This window comes from Saimiri boliviensis, chromosome 3 (assembly GCF_048565385.1).
Source record: "Saimiri boliviensis isolate mSaiBol1 chromosome 3, mSaiBol1.pri, whole genome shotgun sequence".
Taxonomy (NCBI): Eukaryota; Metazoa; Chordata; class Mammalia; order Primates; family Cebidae; genus Saimiri; species Saimiri boliviensis.
Window position 1 is genome coordinate 163,003,195 of NC_133451.1, and position 19,632 is coordinate 163,022,826.

At 32.3% G+C, this 19,632-nt stretch overlaps 1 protein-coding gene across 3 annotated transcripts in view; it reads right to left on the minus strand.

The window, feature by feature from the left end:
• Nucleotides 1-19,632, minus strand: part of FAT4 (FAT atypical cadherin 4) — a 175,151-nt gene that overhangs the window by 74,935 nt on the left and 80,584 nt on the right. For all 3 annotated transcript variants that reach the window (XM_074396930.1, XM_010338361.2, XM_010338360.2), the window contains 5 exons: nt 18,217-18,348; nt 10,060-10,321; nt 8,457-8,807; nt 1,567-2,489; nt 725-899 (listed from right to left, as the gene is read on the minus strand). In XM_074396930.1, coding sequence (XP_074253031.1) covers nt 725-899; nt 1,567-2,489; nt 8,457-8,807; nt 10,060-10,321; nt 18,217-18,348 — 1,843 coding nt within the window. The remainder of the gene's footprint in view (nt 1-724; nt 900-1,566; nt 2,490-8,456; nt 8,808-10,059; nt 10,322-18,216; nt 18,349-19,632) is intronic.

Here is a 19,632-nt window from a genome sequence, read left to right on the forward strand (position 1 = left end):
AACCTCTTCTAGGAAAGTTCCTCCTAACAGACTGACTCACCCATGTCTGTCAGAGAAGAAGAGGTGGTTGGAACCATCAGGATGTTTCCAAAGCTAAAAAACTTTAAATGCCTCCTAGCTCAGGCAGTAGAATGTAATCCAGAGGTACTCAGTTGGCTTATAGGGCAACAATTCATTCTGTTAGACAGGAATAGAACTTAGGTGGTGATGACCTTAAGCACTTACTGCTTATATATAAATTTAATCAAGTGAATTATATGCCATTAATTATATAGAGGCAATCAGAATTTCAAGCACTAGTAACAGTGAACAAATATTTCATTTAATGGCAAACAGAAAATACTTCATTTACTCACATTATGAAGAATTATTATTATTATTATTATTACTATTATTATTTGAGATGGAGGTTCACTCTTGTAGCCCAGGCTGGAGAACAGTGGCATGATCTTGGCTTACTACAACCTCCGCCTCCTAGGTTCCAGCAATTCTCCTGCCTTAGCCTCCCAAATAGCTGGGATTACAGGCATGCGCCACCACACCCAGATAATGTTTGTAGTTTTAGTAGAGGCAAGATTTCACCGTGTTGGTCAGGCTGGTCTTGAACTCCTGACCTCAGGTGATCTGCTTGGCTTGGCCTCCCAAAGTGGTGCAGTTACAGGCATGAGCCACAGTGGCTGGCACAGAAAATATTTACAGATGAGCAAGGTTGTAATGGACTTACCTGAATCTGTAGCTGTAATCGTTAAGACAAAGTGCTCTTTCGTTTCCCGATCCAGACTCTGTGTTACTCTAAGTTCTCCACTGGCTGAGAGAGTAAAAGCATTGTCTTCATTACCACCAAAGAGAACATATGAGAGTTTGCTGTTAGATCCTTGATCATCATCTCTTGCCACCACCTGTGAAATAGTATCACATCACATATCACCATGTGAGTAAAACAAACAATTTATCTCATGAAATAAAATGTATCCATTAAAAAAAAAGGTGTAAAAACATGTTAAGAGATTCCAAAGACATAAATATATTTCTGGAAAAATTCAGATTTTTCAAGTAAAAAATAAGAATGACACACTATAGTTATGTATCAGCTGAGTCTATTTGTGTAAAAAATATACACAAAACTAATGCACAGCATTTTTGGAAGGCTTCATGAAAATTTTTAAAGCAGTTTCACCTAGGGAGTTCAATATATGAAGGGAAAGAGTAGAACAATATTTGTAACACATTTTTCAAACATTTCCATCATTTTATTTTTTTACTATGTGCAGATATTATCCTTGTGGAACAAAATACAAAAACACAAATACATAAATGTGTGCGACATTAGTATACACAAAATAAAGCTATTGAAATACAACAGTTTCATCAATGAGGAAATTAAGAGGTTCTTAGGTCTGATGTTTATAAACTTTTCCTTTTCAAAATTTGCTGTATCTGCAATTGAACATTTATAGATGAGAATGAGAAGAAAACAGGGGAAGCATAAGCGCTGTAGAAGGGGGGAGGTTTTCAAATCCATGTCTTATAATAAAGACAACACTTGCTTTATTTAAATATACTGACCTGAAGAATTGTTCTGGGTAGTGTCCCTAAATTCTCAGGGACATTGACAGAATACGGAGATAGCTCAAATATAGGAACAAAGTCATTAATATCCAGTAGAGCAATGCTGACTGTGGAGGTATCCTTTCTGGGTGTGCTGCCTCGATCTGTTGCCTGAACAGTTAAAAGGTAGGTAGGGGTCTTTTCTCTATCCAAAGGTTTAGCGACAGTGATGGCACCTGTGACAGAGTCTATCCGAAATTCCTGATTGGTATTACCATTAACAATGCCATAGCGAACCTGTCCATTTGTGCCTTCATCTCCATCTGCTGCGAACACTTGTATTATATCTGTTCCGGTAAGCGTGTTTTCATTAATCTCCACTTTATACAAAGCTTGTGCAAAGATGGGGTTGTTATCATTGATGTCAAGTACCATAACTACAACCTCTGCAGATGAAGAGAGAGGTGGTTGACCTTTGTCTGTAGCTACCACTGTTAGAGTATAATTAGAAACCTCTTCTCTGTCCAGTTCTCCAGTGAGCCTCACTTCACCATCAATGGTCCCGATACTGAACTTGCTTCCCAAAGGGTTCAGCAGAGTGTACTCAATATAGCTGTTGGGGCCACTATCTGGGTCAGTTGCTTGAGCTTTGAAAACAACAGTATCGATAGGTGTATTTTCTGGAATGTATGTCAATTTAGGGGAAAGAAATGTTGGTGGGTTATCATTTACATCCAACAAAATAATGGAGACTTGAGCAGTGCTTGTGAATCTGGAGGCTGGAATCTGTGGCAGGTCATGCACCTGAACAACCAAGTTGTAGAAGGACTGACTTTCTCGATCCAAAGCTTTTAGGACTTTGAGGACACCATTCTTGTCAACAGTAAACTGCCCAAGGCTATCACCTGAAGCAATGCTATAAGCCAATTGAGAGTTAATGCCTGAAATTAAAGGGAAGAAAATAATTTTCTTAAAGTTATGCTGATTTCAGACCAAGCTACAGCAAAACTTGGCAAGTAATTTGGCATGTTTGATATACCATGCACCCAAACACACTTTATGAATAATTTAACTGCAGTTATTTTAAAACAAATAATACATAGACATAATTCTTTGCCTATTAACTTTTGATATAAAAAGTTGTAATGTGGTGAACAAATGATCTATATACTGCTTGCTGCTTACTAGTGTGTTGAAATGGTAAATTCAGAGAGCAGATTTTTTTTCTATATATTTTCTTGTTTCTATCACATAATTCCTGAGGGTCCAGTACTAACAGTGCCACACATATACTATTAGCCAAACATTTATAACTCCAGTAATTTATGAAGGCTGACACCAATTTTCAAGAAAGGGTAATAAAATGTTCTGATGTATGGCATTAATCATGAATGCTGTAAGTGTACTTTTATGTTTTGTGTCAAAATCAATAAATACTAATTTTTATTAAGCATCTACTAAGTAATGACCTTTGAGAAAATAGTTTCCTTTCAAATTTTATTACACATATTTAAAATTTCTTAAAAGGATTTTTAAGGAAATTGTTAGCAGTAAAACTACATATACAATTTTCCAAATATAAATGCTCATGCTATTATTGGACTGTATTTAGATACTGTTGATTTTTCTTAGGATCATGTGTCATTTTTTAGTTTAAAAAATTGTATCTATATCCTCATCTCAGAAAATGATTGCACATATTCTCATAATAAAGATGGTGTGGAGCATATACATCATCTTACTGTTTTAGTGACCAAAGGTAAATAACAAATAAGCAGTGAAAATAGAAAGAAGTCAGTTTCTGTCAGAATGGTGTTTTCTTCACTGACCCATAATGACATGTGCATTTTTATATCTTATCCTAATAACATTGGGAAATTACAGGATACTATGACAAAAATATTGTACATCTAGATAATCCACCTTTAATAAAGTTGTATACTATGGGACTAGCAAATATCTACTAGCATGAATTACTTACAACTAGCTTCTATATTTCTAATATATATTCTATATTTCTGGGTAGTTAATTTCAACTACCCAGGTTTCTGAATTCTACCTATGAGAAGTGATGTACACTTTTAGCAAAAGTCATCTAGAACAAATTAATCACCCTTTTTCCTTAAAAAATTATTTCTCAGTATTCTATGAATTCTTCAGTTAACTTTTGCCTTTTCTTGAACTTCATCAAGTTCTTTAAGAAGTCAAATTTAACTTGAGTATGAGATTTTTTTTCTACCATGTAGAACTCATTGTTTTTAAAAACACCACAGTTACTCTTATTCTGTGACTTTACTGTCTCTAACATCCTTTGCCTAATTTGAAACATAGAAAAAATATTTATGAAGATAACTTTCAGGCAATGACTTATTAACAAAATTTTATAGGGTAAACAATGAGTAAATCATTGAAAGGGTAGTTTATTTTCCCCCACTCATTATGAGTTGTGGCTTTTAATATTTATAGCTTATTTAAGAGTACTCACAAGTGAACAAAGAAGAGATTATAAAGTTCACAATACTTAGGAGTCTGAGGATCAAGAAAAATATGAATAAATAAAGCTAATAGGTGTCAGAGAACTGTAGAATCTGAATAGAACAAGGTTAACAGCCTATTTCAACCCCTTGTCTTAAAATTCCACAGGCTTCAGATGGTAAAAATTTCCACTATCTTCATATATATATCTATATATAGAGAGATATATACACACACACAAACACAAACACACCTACACTCATATAAAGCTTTTAGGATTTTCATTACAACATATGGATACATGTATGTATACATATATACATTATATTGCATATGTGTATATACATACTCAAACATTATAACATATATATATTCACGTATATATATACATACACACACAATTTATTTTTGATTATGTGTGTTTCTATTAATATCTACATATATAATTACTTTTTAAGGACATTTTCTGCACTTCCTATGACAAAGTTCACCAGTAAATAATAAATCCCTATCCTTTTGAGGACATGATTACTATTGAGAAATAATAATCTGAATGAAAATAAATAACAAAAAGTAGAGATATAAAACTTAATTCTAGAGAAGCATAAAAAATCTTTCATATCTAAGATCAAAATATATTAAAAATATTGACATTTCACATGGCTATAAAATGATGGCCTAACATTTCTATATAAATCAGCAGGAATTGAAGCAATTAAATCAAGGATCTGAATATCCTTAGTCCATCATGTATGCTACTTCCTTGAGTAAACAGCCAAATTACAGAGGCAAAAAGAGAACATAATACCAAAATTTTATAGTCTTGTTTTAAACAGTAGGACAGCATCTTTTATAAAGGCAAAAGATTTGGTAGGTGAATGGGTGAGGGAAATAATAAATTTTTAACTAACTAAAAGTATAACAAAAGAAAAATTTGATTTTATATTCAAACACATAATGACAAATATATTAAGTAACAACATTAAAAATAAGCTGAAGATAATTATTACTGTTGATGGAACAAATATAAAAATATAACTATTTTTACATAAAATATTGCCATATTATCTAAGAAGCAGCTCTCAGATCTCAGGAACTGAAAATTAATTACTGCAATTACAGGTCATGGAATCTGTCTTACATTTATTTTACTGTCTAAAAAGTGACTTTGGGAATGTATACTACATCTAGAAAATAAATGTAAACATAGCAAAACTCAGATTTCTCCCTGAACATTTCAAGTCTACTGAAAATACTAAGCTCAGACCATTTTTATCTAATTTTGCATCAAATATCTGAATCATGAGACAGTGAACACATTATTTTAAAATTACTATTTTTACATTGTTTCAAATTCTAAACTTTATCAATATGTGTTGGAATTTAAATTTCTGGGCTTTAATGGTCCACCAGATCTTTAAACTTAAAACAGTCCACTGTGAGCCATTTGTATTCAATGTTCTGAAAGTCATTTAGTTACATGATTTTTCTTGGCAGTTTTATTGAATACTTATGCTTTTATGGTTTTGTCATATATATATACATATATATGTATATATATATATACATACATACATACATATACACTCATACACACACTACATATAGTGTTCTATAAAGAACTAATATTTGTCAAATTTTCACATAGCTGCAACACATAGAAGTGTTTTGAATAACATTCATTTTTATAAAGCAGCTTCAACAAGGTCATAAGATCACTGGAATATATGAAACTCAGTGGTCTGTACTGTGCACCAATATTATATAGCTACATTTATTCAGCAAAAAATACAATGACATTATTAGCAAAACATTCTTGTATGACTTCCCAATATTTAAAGTGTAATTTCTAGGATAACAAAATAACCGTCAAAGCCAGAATATTTCTGCAATGCTCCAATTTATAATAGTTTCCCTCAGTATAATACCGTATGCGTGGTAGTCTTGATACTAACACAGGTATTACCCATCTTGTGAAAACAGTAAAAGATCTGATTTATTTTTATGAAATGATCACGTAAGTAAGCTAAATATTAAACTCTGAGATAATTCATAGACAGATAATAGATTGTGACATTTAATTTCATATAGAATTCCTTCATCTAATTAGATGACAATATTACTTCATTGGAACCTTCTGATTAGAGACAGAGATTTATTTGTTAATTTGTTGATTTCAAAAAAAGTCTTAATAATATTGTCTATGAAATAGTTGAGACCCTTTTGTGTAACTGAGCTGGAAACTTTTACAAACAAGCTTACCCTTGTACAGCTTTATCACTGTCCTTGAAATTCAGAAAGAATAGGAATTGTGTTGTATATTTTAGGTCAAGGTGCAGGAAATCACACTGATAAAAGTATTCAAAACTAAAACAATGAATAAATATAGCTTAAAACTTTTACTCAATGCAATTAAAGGAAAAGTATCACAAAAACTGACTCAATGGTCAATGTATTTCTAGGCTTACATGTGCATGGAATATTCCAGCAGATTTTTGACAGTTTTTTCTTTTACTTTTTTATTTTTTGGTATCTTTCCAGTTTCCCTACATTTTAATTTATGATGGTAGATATAACTTATTCCAGGGAACACATAATTCTATGAAACAATGGGCTCTAACACATAACTAATAAATCACAATGAAACATGGTGGAAAATTCTTCACTATAGAAAAGTGTAGCACAGTCACAGGACAAATAACTTAATATATGATTGGTTTTGAAAATATTCTTATCTAGGGAATAGGTAAACTAACTCAACGTTGTAACAGATAAATTAGTCTCCAAAATAGAGATTAACAACAATTATATATAGATGTCTAATTGGAGCCAATCCACAGACCTGGGATGAGGTACATGAAATAGAATGTGCAATATTTGTAGGCAAGGACTGGGTACATGCAAAACACTTGACAGATTTTTGGTTCTTGATGGTATTATTCAAATGATTATCATTAAAGTATTATTACTAGTAGTAGTAGCAACAGTAATAGTACTAGCAATACAGCCATATCTATTTTAGATATATCTTTGTGTCCAATTTTAACTGCACTTAGAGGAAACAGCTTCAAAATGCTCTTACTCAATGAATTCTAAAGAAAGTATTTCTCATTTTACTTATTGAAACATATATAAAATACTGTGCTTTTTGCTTCTCATATCATTCCAAGTGCCATTTATAGACACTATGAAAAGAAAACTAAGTATAGAATGTTAAAATAGAATGGTATTCTGAGATTACACAAATCATCCAAGTCATAAGAATAAGAAAATTCTAAATTGAGATGGATATGCCTATATCACTACAGACCTATTTCCTCTTCAAAGTACTGTCCCTTGTTTTATATGTTAAGTCAATTCAGTTCGATCCAATGTAAGGGAAAACACAGTAGTGATTTTCTAGACAATTCAGTTAAAGATTGATAATCTGTACAATGTTTTCTGTAATGCTATATTATATGATGTGTGTATTTAAAGAACAGGTGTTAGAAGAAAGGACAAAGGAGTCAATTATTAAAATAATGTTTGCTTATTGCTTTTGCAATAAATACAAATCAAACATATGTAAAGTATAAATTTAATGCAAAATTTTAACTTGATCATTTAGCACAAATTAAACAGATCTGAGACTGTACTTCGAGTTAAAATGAAAGCTGGTTAAAATATTATTAGCTAGGCAGTACACGGTGGCTCACACCTGTAATCCCAGCACTTTGGGAGACTGAGGCAGGGCAGATCACCTGAGGTCAGGAGTTTGAGAGCAGTCTGACCAACAAGGAGAAACCCTGTCTCCACTACAAATACAAAATTAGCCAGGCATGGTGGTGCATGCCTGTAATCCCAGCTACTTGGGAGGCTGTGGCAAAAGTATCACTAGAACCCAGGAGGAGAAGGTTGCAGTGAGCCAAGATCACATCATTGCACTCCAGCCTGGGCAACAAGAGTGAAACTCCATCTCAGAAAAAAAAAAAAATTATTAGCTATTTTTCAGTCAAAAATATGAAACTTAGTTTTTGCATTCATAAGCATTTTTCTTTGTCTTTGATTTCATTTTGCTTCAAAATTCTACAATTTTCAAGTTAAAATAATATATGTAAACTTAAATATTTTTATTTATCTAAAAAAAATCTTCAAAAAAAGTGGTCTTATGATTTCTACATTACTAAACTGCAACACTACCCTACACTTAGGGGGAAAAATAAGATAAAGTTTATAAAACAATAAAAGGCATGTTTTCCGTTATAAATAAAAATTTAACTGATAAAGTACTTAATTTTTAAAATCCTCTGTGGTTCAGTTATAATTCTGTCCCTCAACTTTAGACCTATATTCACAAAATGCATTTTTTTGTGACAGCTCAACATAATAAATAAATTTAATATAAATCTGATGACAGTTTATAGATGTTTTAAAAATTATACTAAAATACATACCATCATCTGCATCAGTAACATTAAACACAAGAACAGTAGATCCTACAGGTAGATTCTCCATTAAAGATGTGCTGTATGAATTCAAGCTGAAAATAGGTGGATTATCATTTATGTCTAGAATATTGAAATAAACTCTTATGGTAGTAAATTGTCCCCCACCATCTTCAGCTCGAACAGTGAGGATATAGTATTGCTGTACTTCATAATCTAATACTCGTGTTAAATTAAAGACTCCAGTAATGGGATTCAGGAAAAAGATGCCATCTTCATCATCTTCATTCACAATATATGTAATTTCTCCATTCGCACCAGAGTCATCATCTGTGGCTAAAATGGCTGCTACCAAAGAGCCTACGAAAAGAATAAATTAATAGTATAAAATCAAGAAAGAAAGGAGTATTACCAAGAGAATATGTAGAAAGACACCAAAAAATGTATTTGTACAGTAAAATATCTTAACTAGAGAACCACTATAAAAATATAATGAACATAACATTCTACAGATTTCTATATTACCATTTCCCTATTTCAAAAAAATATGTGACATATCAGATATCCAGTGGACCTCAGGTTTCAGCATACATTTCCTGAAGAATTAATAATACATCTGATGTTATGCTTCCATCTAGCAGTACCAATCCATAAATATACTGATGAATTCAGTGAACATACAATGTAGCATATTGCTAGTGTCAGGAACTGAGGATTCCAAGAAATATATGGACTTATGCCCTGGTGATATCACTGTAGAACTCATGTGGTAATTGCAATAACTAAGGCAGGAAGTAAGTGTGATGACATGCTCAGGATGTCTTGGGAAGTGAAGAAAAAACTGCAGGTAGGAGTCCCCTGTAGACATTTAATTCCTTTGCCAAATGGGGTTTCAAAATGTATGGCTTATGAATAATCATTCCAAATGTAATTCAGAATAAAATTTTAATTTGACATAAAAATTTCCAATACTGTCAATGAAGCATACATACATCAGAAACATGGATATTGAGTACTCAGACTAAAAAATCACAGTATGTTCAAAGAAGCAAGATTATAATTAAAGATTTGTTTTCTCATAATAGTTATTGAGTATCTGCTAATACCCAAGCCCATATTAGCAAACTCAACGTTCTCTCTAAATTATCCTTACCTTAACTCTAACAGTAATTATTGTTTCCATTTACAGAAGAAAGAACTGAAACTAAGAGAAATGATTAATTTGCCTTTGGTCACACTCGCTATTATTCACAGTTTTCATGTATCTTTTTTCTTTTGCTGTTCTTTTTATACACAGCAGCAAAATCACATTAGATGTTTTTAAAGCAGAAAGAATACTAAAACTTTGGTTTCCAGGAAATTAACAACTCATGTCACAAATACTTTCAGACACATAAATGGCTAACCTCATTCATCCTAAAAAATCTAGCCATTTGCTTGGGAATTTTACCAAAGATGGTTAATGAAAAGATCTAAAAATCCAGCACATACATTCTTATAATTAGTAACATATAGTAAAAATGAATCACTGATTAAGAACAGACAAAACATAGTATGTAATTTTGGTTAAAGGTGATCCTTGCAAAATACACTAAATACACCCATCACCTACCAGGGATTGTGTCCTCTGGAATGTCAAAAGAGTACACAGGTCTGGAAAACTTGGGTGTGTGGTCATTCACATCACTAACAGTGATATTAATTCTCATGTCCGAGGACTGAAGACCATCATCAGCACGAACCAGCAATGAATATTTGGAACGGCGTTCCCTGTCCAACCGCCTGGTTGCTATCAGATCTCCAGATTCTGGGTCAATGCGAAAACTATCATCAGCTCCACTAATGATAGTGTATGTGACGAGAGCATTTGCACCCTGAAAAAAGAGACCAAGCACCTTAGATATTGGAAGTAGAAAAGCATTGCTCCTTATATTTTCTTTTGATCACATATTTGACAAAGTACGGCTTTTTGGCTTTAAGTTCATATGAAATTACTGGATTTCAACAGGCAATGAGAGATAAACATAACTAAGGTAGTGAAGGTTTTGTCTTCCGACAATTATAAAACATTGCTGAAAGAAATCAACAAAGACACAAACAAATGGAAAGACATCTCAAGTTCATGCATTGGAAGACTTAATATTGTTAAAATGTCCATGTTATCTATGAGATCTAGAAATTCAATGCAATTTATATCAAAATCCTAATGGTAGTTTTTAACAGAAATAGATAAAACAATTCTAAAATTCATATGAAACCACAAAGGTGCCTAAATAGCCAAAACAATCTTGAGAAAGATAAACAAGGCAGAGATATCATGCTTCCTGATTTTAAAATATACTACAAAATTACAGTAATGAATAAAGTATGGTGCAGGCATAAAGACAGACATAGAGATAAATGGAACAGCATAGAAAACCCACAAATAAATTCATGCATAATAGTCAACTGATACTTCACAAGGGTGCCAAGGATACATAATGGGGAAACAAGTAGTGTTGGGAAAACTGGATATCCATATACAAAAGAATGAAAATAGACATTATACACAAATACCAATTTAAAATGGATTAAAAACTTAAAATTAAGACCTGAAACTATAGAACTCCTAGAAGAAAACTCCTAGAAGATATCCTGGGCAATAATTTCATTTGTATGACCCCCAAAACAAACAACATAATCAAAAGCAGACAAGTGAAGTACAACAAACTAGTTTCTCTACAGTAAACAATCAAGAAAATGAAAAGGAAATCTATGGAATGTGAGAAAATATTTACAACCTGTATATCTGATAAATGGTTGATTTTTGAAATATATAATTAAGTCCCACAATGTAATAGCTAAAAGTTTGGTAATCCAATTAATAAATGGCTCAGGTCTTATATAGATGTTTCTTTAAAGAATACATAAAAATGGCCAAAAGGTATATGAAAAAAATACTCAATATCACTAATCATCAGGGAAATGCAAATCAAAACCGCAATGAGAAATCACCTCACATCTGTCAGAATGGCTATCATAACAAACAAACAACAACAACAAATACAAGTGTTGGTGAGGATGTGGAGAAATGGGAACCCTTGTATGCACTATTGGTGGGAATGCAAAATGATGCAGCTGTTGTGGAGAACAGTATGGAGGTCCTCAAAAAAGTAACAAATAGAATCACCATACAATTTAGCAGTCCTTTTTTCACAATGGTCATAATTTGGAAATGAGCTACATAGCAATTAACAAATGAACAAATAAAGAAAAGGTGGTATAGGTTTAGCATTCCTAATCAAAAAATTCAAAAATCCAAATGTCCCAAATTCTAAACATTTCTGAGTGCCAATATGATGCTCAAAGGAAATGCTTACTGGAACATTTCAGATTTTGAATTTTCAAATTAGGAATGTTGAATCAGCATGTATAATGCAACTATTCAAAAGTTTTTTAAAAAAGGAATTTGAGACACTTATGGTCCCAAGTATTTCAGATAAGAAATACCCAACCTGTGTATACATACAAGGGAATATTATTCAGCTCAAAAACAAAAAGGGACATCCTGCCATATCTGATTACATGGATGAGCCTTAAGAATATTATACTAGATAACTCAGTCACAGAAGGACAAATACCGCATGATATATATGTGTATATATATATATATATATATATATATATATAATGATAAATATTTATATATATGAAGTATCTAAAATAGTCAAACACACAGAAGCAGGGAGTGGAATGGTGGCTTCCCAGGGCAGACAGTAGGGAGAAATCAAGAGTTTAAAAGCCATGAATATACATCTTCACTTAGGGAAGAGGAACAATTTCTAGATCTACTGTACAACATTGTGCCTACAGTTAACGATACTGTATTGTACATTTAGAAATGTTTTAAAAGAGTAGATCTCACATTAAGTTCTTATCACAATAAAATAAAAATAAAAGCATATCAAATGAATATAGTATTTTATAGTGTTTCACTATTCATGTGCTTGGCTTACTCACTGTTCAACATTGTGTTAGAGTGGACAGTTTTAATGTAGAAGAAAAGAAGAAAGTTCAGCTAAAATTAACGTTAGAGTATCAATCCATTTTTGAGAACCTCAAACGTAACACAATTTTGTCTCAATTCTATGGCCAAGGAACACTGATCTTGTTTTAATTGAAAGCAAGCTTTTAAGGATATTGATACTGCAGTATGGACTAGAGCAGGTAGAAGGCAGAGAAGGGAGAGTGTGAATATAGTTCGGGCCCAGGAGACTGAGGCTTCATTTCCCCCAAGTTGGTGAAACTTCCTGTTCTGTAAAATGAAAGTCCCTGTTCGGTAAAATGAAGGCAGGGGTGATTTCCTATGTACTCTCAGGTCTTTGAGCCATGAGCCTCAAAACTCTGAACTAGAGAGATGGTGGAGAGAAAAATAGAATATTCATAGTGTTTGCTAGCTGCTAATCACTACTTTGAGCACCTCGATTCCAGGGCACGAATTAATTTAATTGTTAAGGCAAACTAGCAAGGTAAGTACTATTAGAATGCCCATTTTAAAAGAAATCAAGGGACTGGAATCCCAGCCATCTTGCTCCAGAACTTACTCTGAATCTCAATTAAGCCAACATAATACATGAGACAAATTAGTAAAATTTGACAGATTATTGAAAATATAAATAATATGAATAGCTCTCATTTGCTCACCATTTCCATATACATTCTCACTTTTTTAACAACCCCATGTGAAAAGTAAAAGTAAAAAAAAAAATCTTTTAAAATTCAAGTTACTTTGGCTGAGAATTAAGAAAGTACTCTTACTGAGGACATTTCAAGAATAGGAACAGCTTTGATGCAGGATAAATTATAAAGTTAAATTTATTTGTGGTGTATTTAGAGATTAAAGGATAGCTTCATAGAAATGGTTATCTGGCAATTAGATATTTGAGAATGAGGTTTAAGAAAAATACTTGAAGGTCATTTTATGTGTGTGTCAGTTGAAACCGCAAGAGTTCAAAATTTAAATTAGAATAGATATAAAAAGGATCAGCCACATAAACACTGAATAAGGATAGTGAAGGAATGGGAAGAAATAAGAGAAGCAAGGATGGGCAGAGGAATACTGAAGAGAGATGTTTCTTAATTCCATATATTACAGTCAAAATACTGAGTTAAATATACCCTGTGCTGATTGAGACATGATGCTCTGGGGCCAGATCCTGGGGTTGAATCTGTGCTCCATTTATTAGTCATGTGGCTTTGGACCACATACTTAACCTCTCCAAACCCATGTTTCCTCGTCTGTACACTGGAATGATAATATCACCTGCCAAGAAGGATTGTTTTGCAGATTAAATTAGTTAATACATATTTTAAAAACCTAGAACAACCCTTGACAAATAGTAAGTACAGGATAATGATAGCTGTTATTTTATTCTTATTCTTACTATTTTCTTATAAGAGAAACATGATGGCTTAAATGTATTTGATGACTTAGACTTCTGCAAATGAATAATTTAAATCAAAATATAACTACAGTTGCCATATATCCATGGCTATCAGATTTCTTATTATATGTAATTATTGATGTTGTCACGGAGGTATAAGTAGCGTTGGAGTTGTTGACTTCAAAAATTACCCTTTAATTTAAATATACTTACCTAAAACAAATACATCATTTATTATAATTAACCCCTAAAAATGTTATTTATTAAAATATTCAGACTCAGTGCTCCAAGAAGAATCTCAGGAAGAACGTAAGTTTGGAGTGTGTAGGCATGTAAAGCTGACACAGTGGGGGATTAAAGCATTCATACAACTTTTCCATTATAGCTTATGTACATTTGCCCTTCATGGTCAAACACATAAAGAGATGAATTTTAACAGTCTAAAGCAAAAATATTCCCTCTATATTTAGTGTTAGTATGTACTGCATTCTCCAGGACAGTCTTAACATTCAGTAAAGCGAATGCCTCAAAGCACTTTTAAATTTAATAATGGAACAGCTGAGTCCAAGACATTACCCACATTTACCTTGTATATTCAGGTGTACATTGAATATCTAATCTATATTACAATTTTGTGGTTTAACAAAAAGATTCAATAAGAATGTGAGACTTCTAATCTGACCACACTCTGTACTATTTGTTCTGTTTCACTAGGAATTACATTATTTTAGTAAAGTGGGTGAGGTATGGACGTAACTACATTCAATTCTGACCCTTGAAAATGGTATGCGCTTGGAAATTAAGGGAAAGCGAAGAAACAAAAACCTGTTTAATGGTATTACACAAATGGTTTGATTCAAAGCAATACCCTGTCTACAAAAGAACTGTAATAAATAATAATATTCCTAAAGCTGTAATAATTTTTCTGCAAACATATCAGACTGTGTTGATAAAAACAATCTTTTTCATATTCAAAATCAGCTGATACAGTGAATTCATAATACTAGTGAATATCTGAAAACGTCTGGCCAAGAGTAATGATTTAATTACGTCTTCTGAAAAGTCTATTTACTTAATATCCAAAATATGTCATATCAGCAACAAAACTGGAAACAAATATCGTGTTTCATCTACAGTGCAGTGGAAATAATGCTGGTTTAAAATATTCTGCTCTCCTGACAAACCGCAGAGACAAAAGCACATGGAAGGAATTCTAAAAGTAAATAGCTATAAATTGCAAATGCATATTAGAACCTTAAATAGTATTTTCAAAAACAAGTACGCTACCACAAAGCAAAGTTTGAGTATCCTGACCCATTACTAGCATAATTCTGTTTATAAAAGGGAACAAGAGACAAGCAGAGTCATGTGCTTCTGAAAGATGTAAATCTTGAACCAATATGTTTCAAATGATATCTAAATTAAGTTCAATATGTAAATGTTGTTTTCTAAAATTGCAATTCCTTTATCCAGGCTTTATGCTACAGTGCCCTACCAGAGCTCTTATGGCATACTAACACTTGTATATTAGATAAAGTAATGAATGAAAAGTACATAAATAATTTTTTAAAATCTACACCATTGGCTGATGACCTACATAATCTTGAGTCCTACTCGAACTAGATGAAGAAAGAAAATAGCCAGGATTTGAAAAGAGAGAAAACCTGTTAAATATTTTCCCCCAAATTTGGCTAAGAGGTAAGGAGCTGACAATAAAGTAGAAAATAGAATAAAGGTTTATCTAAAAGCGTTAATATTTATTATAAGCAACTAAAAACAGCAACAAAAAGAAAACAGCCAAAAAGTCTAAATGCCATAGGCAGCCATTCTGCTTAGCATGAGACCAAAGAAATGTGAGTTAGTTACTCATATCAAGTGTTATAATCAGTCAGCAGTCATTAAAATATTATTCAAATGTTTAAGAGAAAAATGCATTTAAGAAGAAAAACAACTTTGTGAGCTTTGTCTTTAAAAAACAACAGTGGTAGTTTTACTAAAATGACACCCTATCCTTTAAAGTTGTAGGTACCCCGATTTACTCCCTTCCACCCTCTTTGCCTTTCTACACTCCCACACAAAGGCATCTATTTACAAAGAATGTGGTGATCTTTACGCCTTCAGGCACAGTCACACCTCATACATATTGTCAGCATCCCTCTCTACCCTTGAATTGCTTGTTTATTTCTATGTTATAGCTTATACTTTTCTGGTCCTAATTCTCGCACTCTGTCTCTTCTCAAATGTACTTCTTATATAGCTCACCTATCATCACTTTACATTCTGTGCTTTTCTTAACTAGGATATCTAAGTGATAACACCTGCAGAGTTACTCACATTTTTGTAAACTTGAAAAACAAAGTTCAGTAGAAATAAAATAAAAATTCACTAAAAAAAGCATTGGTCTAAATACCTAGAGGTATAAGGACCTTCCCAGGCTTCCTCGAGTCTCATCATAAATGTAAACACAGCTTAAAAGATGAACTTGAACGCAATGCAAGTGTGTCCACACATACGCAAACACACATATGGAAGTCAGATGGAGAAAAATAAACATGCTGGCTGTATTGCATTTATGCTTATACTTCTAATACTTATTTGAAATATTCTTAAAAAATATTAGAAGGGAAATAAAACTATAACAGTATCAAGAGAATAGTATTAAAAGGGTTCAGTAGTGGAATTTCTGTAATAACCAGTTCTTAAGAGAGCAGTGTAATGATTAAGACAACTAAATTTCCATGTAAATTTTACCTGTTATTCCTATAACTCATATTGAATAATCGCATTCTAATCACAATATTCCATGGAGTAAATAGCCTTCCCATTAGAATGTCTATTATAATTAACATGTTTATTACTTTATTCTTTTGAAGTGATTAGAATAAATCACTTCAAATAAATGAGTTTTGTTTGCTGTATTCCTAAAGAGAGTATAACCAACAAAAGAGCCATTACAATTTCCATTATTTGATGTCAATTGTCCTATGCCAATTACATGAGGTTTCTTGGTTATTTATTGCTGCTACTTTTAAATGAGAGTTAATGAAATTTTATGAATTGATAAATCCAAATGTATATTACCAATGATAAACTTAAAAAAATAAAATATTTACTGAATTACGGCTAATGATATCACGTATCTATCAACAACAGAAACGTTAAGTCAGACAACTCTTTCAAAGCTAATTAAATTTGAAATAATTGTAAACTTTTCACATTGTAAAATTGAGTAGAAGGAACTAAACATAAAACATCGTATCTGTTCTAGTAGAAAATTGCGATTCTCTAAATGTCTACACTTTATTCTGTTCTTTTTTATTAGTTAGATTTTGGCAACATTTATAAATGTCTAAGTCATTACATTTCTGTATTGACACTTAAAATTATTCTGTTATTTATTTACTTTTTTAAGGTTAAAAAATAATATATTTATAAAGCACTTACTCATAAGCAAAAATCAAGTTTCCGGTATTTCTGAGTTTAGATGAGAAAAAGGAAATTAAATTCTCTGTTCTGTTCTGTGTTGGGCTTGGTTTAAGAGGACAGCAGTAAGGAGACACTGGGGTCTGGGAAGTTATTCAGCTTTCCTCAACTCCAGATAATTAATTAAATTCCTAACCCAGTAAGGAGAAAATAAGCTATGAAGTTTTTTCATAAGAAAAAAATATAAATCACAAATTATTTGTTTCCATGCCATTGAAGCATAATAATTGCATAGCTGAACTGAATATATGAATATAGAAAGTAGTAATCTAAAGTATGCCACCAAATTTCACATTCTCCACAAAAAAATGCAATTTTTTTAATTAAAGGAATTGAAAAATCATTAGCTTGCCCACATGATATCCTTAAAATATATAAGAATATTATCGAATGATATATTTTGTTTTGAACATGCATGTATATATACAGATATGTATGTAAATTAAATAAAAAATTGTAAGGTAACCTTAAAATTCTGTAATTTTAAATTACTTGCTTTTAACAACACAAATAAAACAAAAATCAATCCTTAGCTGCTATAAGATAGCCAAGGGGAGTCATAAAGATATAAAATGGAGATCTATCTTTAGATATTTTTATTATTAAAGAAAAAATAACTTGGCTAAGAAACCTAAAGTGCAAGCAGCAAGTGAGTTGTGGATTGCTGATCAAAGGAAAATTCTCTCTTAATAGTAATCTCTTTTTTAACATTTTCATGTTACATTTCAAGAATTAATGTTCTTTGGAAAGGCGCATACAATGCTTACCCTTAATTACTGGGTAATAAAAATAGTCAACATACCCTAGAAATGTGATAAATCACTGCACTAAGTTTTACAAATTCAGAGACATGCTCGAGCTACCTCATCAGCATCCATGGCGGTCAGCTGCATAATCTTTGAGCCATCTCCAATGTTCTCCTCCACAGTGAGATCCAGCATGTCGGTTGGAAATACTGGTGGATTGTCATTGATATCCTGAAGTGTTATTTCTACCTACAAAGAAAAATGAAACAATATGTGAATGACTCCCACGTGTCTACAAGAAACCGATTAAAATGAGTACCAGGAATCCATGCAATTAAGACTGCCAAAGTCAATCGGAACCTTTGCATATAACATCCAAACAACAGAAACTACCCCTAAAGAAAGTTGTGAAATCTTTGTAGGAAAGCATAAAGTCAAAGTAAAAATCATCTGCTTTGTTGATGAGTAACTGATCTTAAATAGTGGCCGTGGAGTTTATAGTAGAAAAGGTCCACTGGTTAACTGTCATTTTAGTTCTCAGATTCGCACATCCCTGGGGAATTGTCAAGGCTCAGCACTGTCTGTCATTCAACCATTAAATGCTGCCTGACACACAGAGGAGGTGGTGTAAAATTTCTTGCTGAAATGTTTACATATTGGCAACTAATGTCTGAGGGAAATAAAGAAGTTCACATGTTGTTTTAAGAATCACTCAGAATTTCCTCTTTTAAAGTCTACCCTCAACCTTTAGTGGAAGAAAAATACATCTTTTCTTTCTTTCTATTTCCACTCCTATCAGCACTCTCTATTTATGACTAAAGCTAAGCGATCATTTCTTTCAGATGTCATGTGGGTGTAGGTTGCAAATATTAACAGCTTTGTTTAACAGATCCTAGCCAGAGTTATTTGCTTGTTTCCCCACCTAAGAAAAATTGTTTAGAAGAAACAAATTTTTTGTTAAGTGTAAAATTTTATTAAAAAACTGTATTTTCTGTTTTGAGTTAGGTGCTACTAGCTCAAGTTCTGCTAAGAAAAGGGAAAAGACAGCTGTTAATAAAACTGAAATCTTCCCAGTTGGATCACAAAATTAAATCATGGAGAAAAACCCACCCATCCATTAAGCTTGGATATAACCAAGGCATGTTTCTCACAGGATAAAAATTTCATCTTTTATAGTTATGCTGTAAAAACTCCATCAGATTCAAGAGTGATGAGTGATGAGGATGAATCTGAAGGAAGTGTGGAGAGCAAAAGAATTCTGATTTTTCCTTTCCCAGAAAGAATGGAAGCTGTAGGAAGGGGAGAGGCAGTAAGTAGGACTGTAAATAAATGAGCAATTGATAGAAATAGGAAACCACAGAAAGCAATTTATAAAACTATGTACTAAATAATTGTTATACTTCTAGTTTCACCTTTTAGTAGGAGAGTTTTAATCATAAAGCAAACGGCTCAAATGAGTCCAGAAAATGGTGAAGATAAGCAAGTATCAGCAGTTAGAAATCTGCCACTTATGATTTTGGCTAGCAACAACCA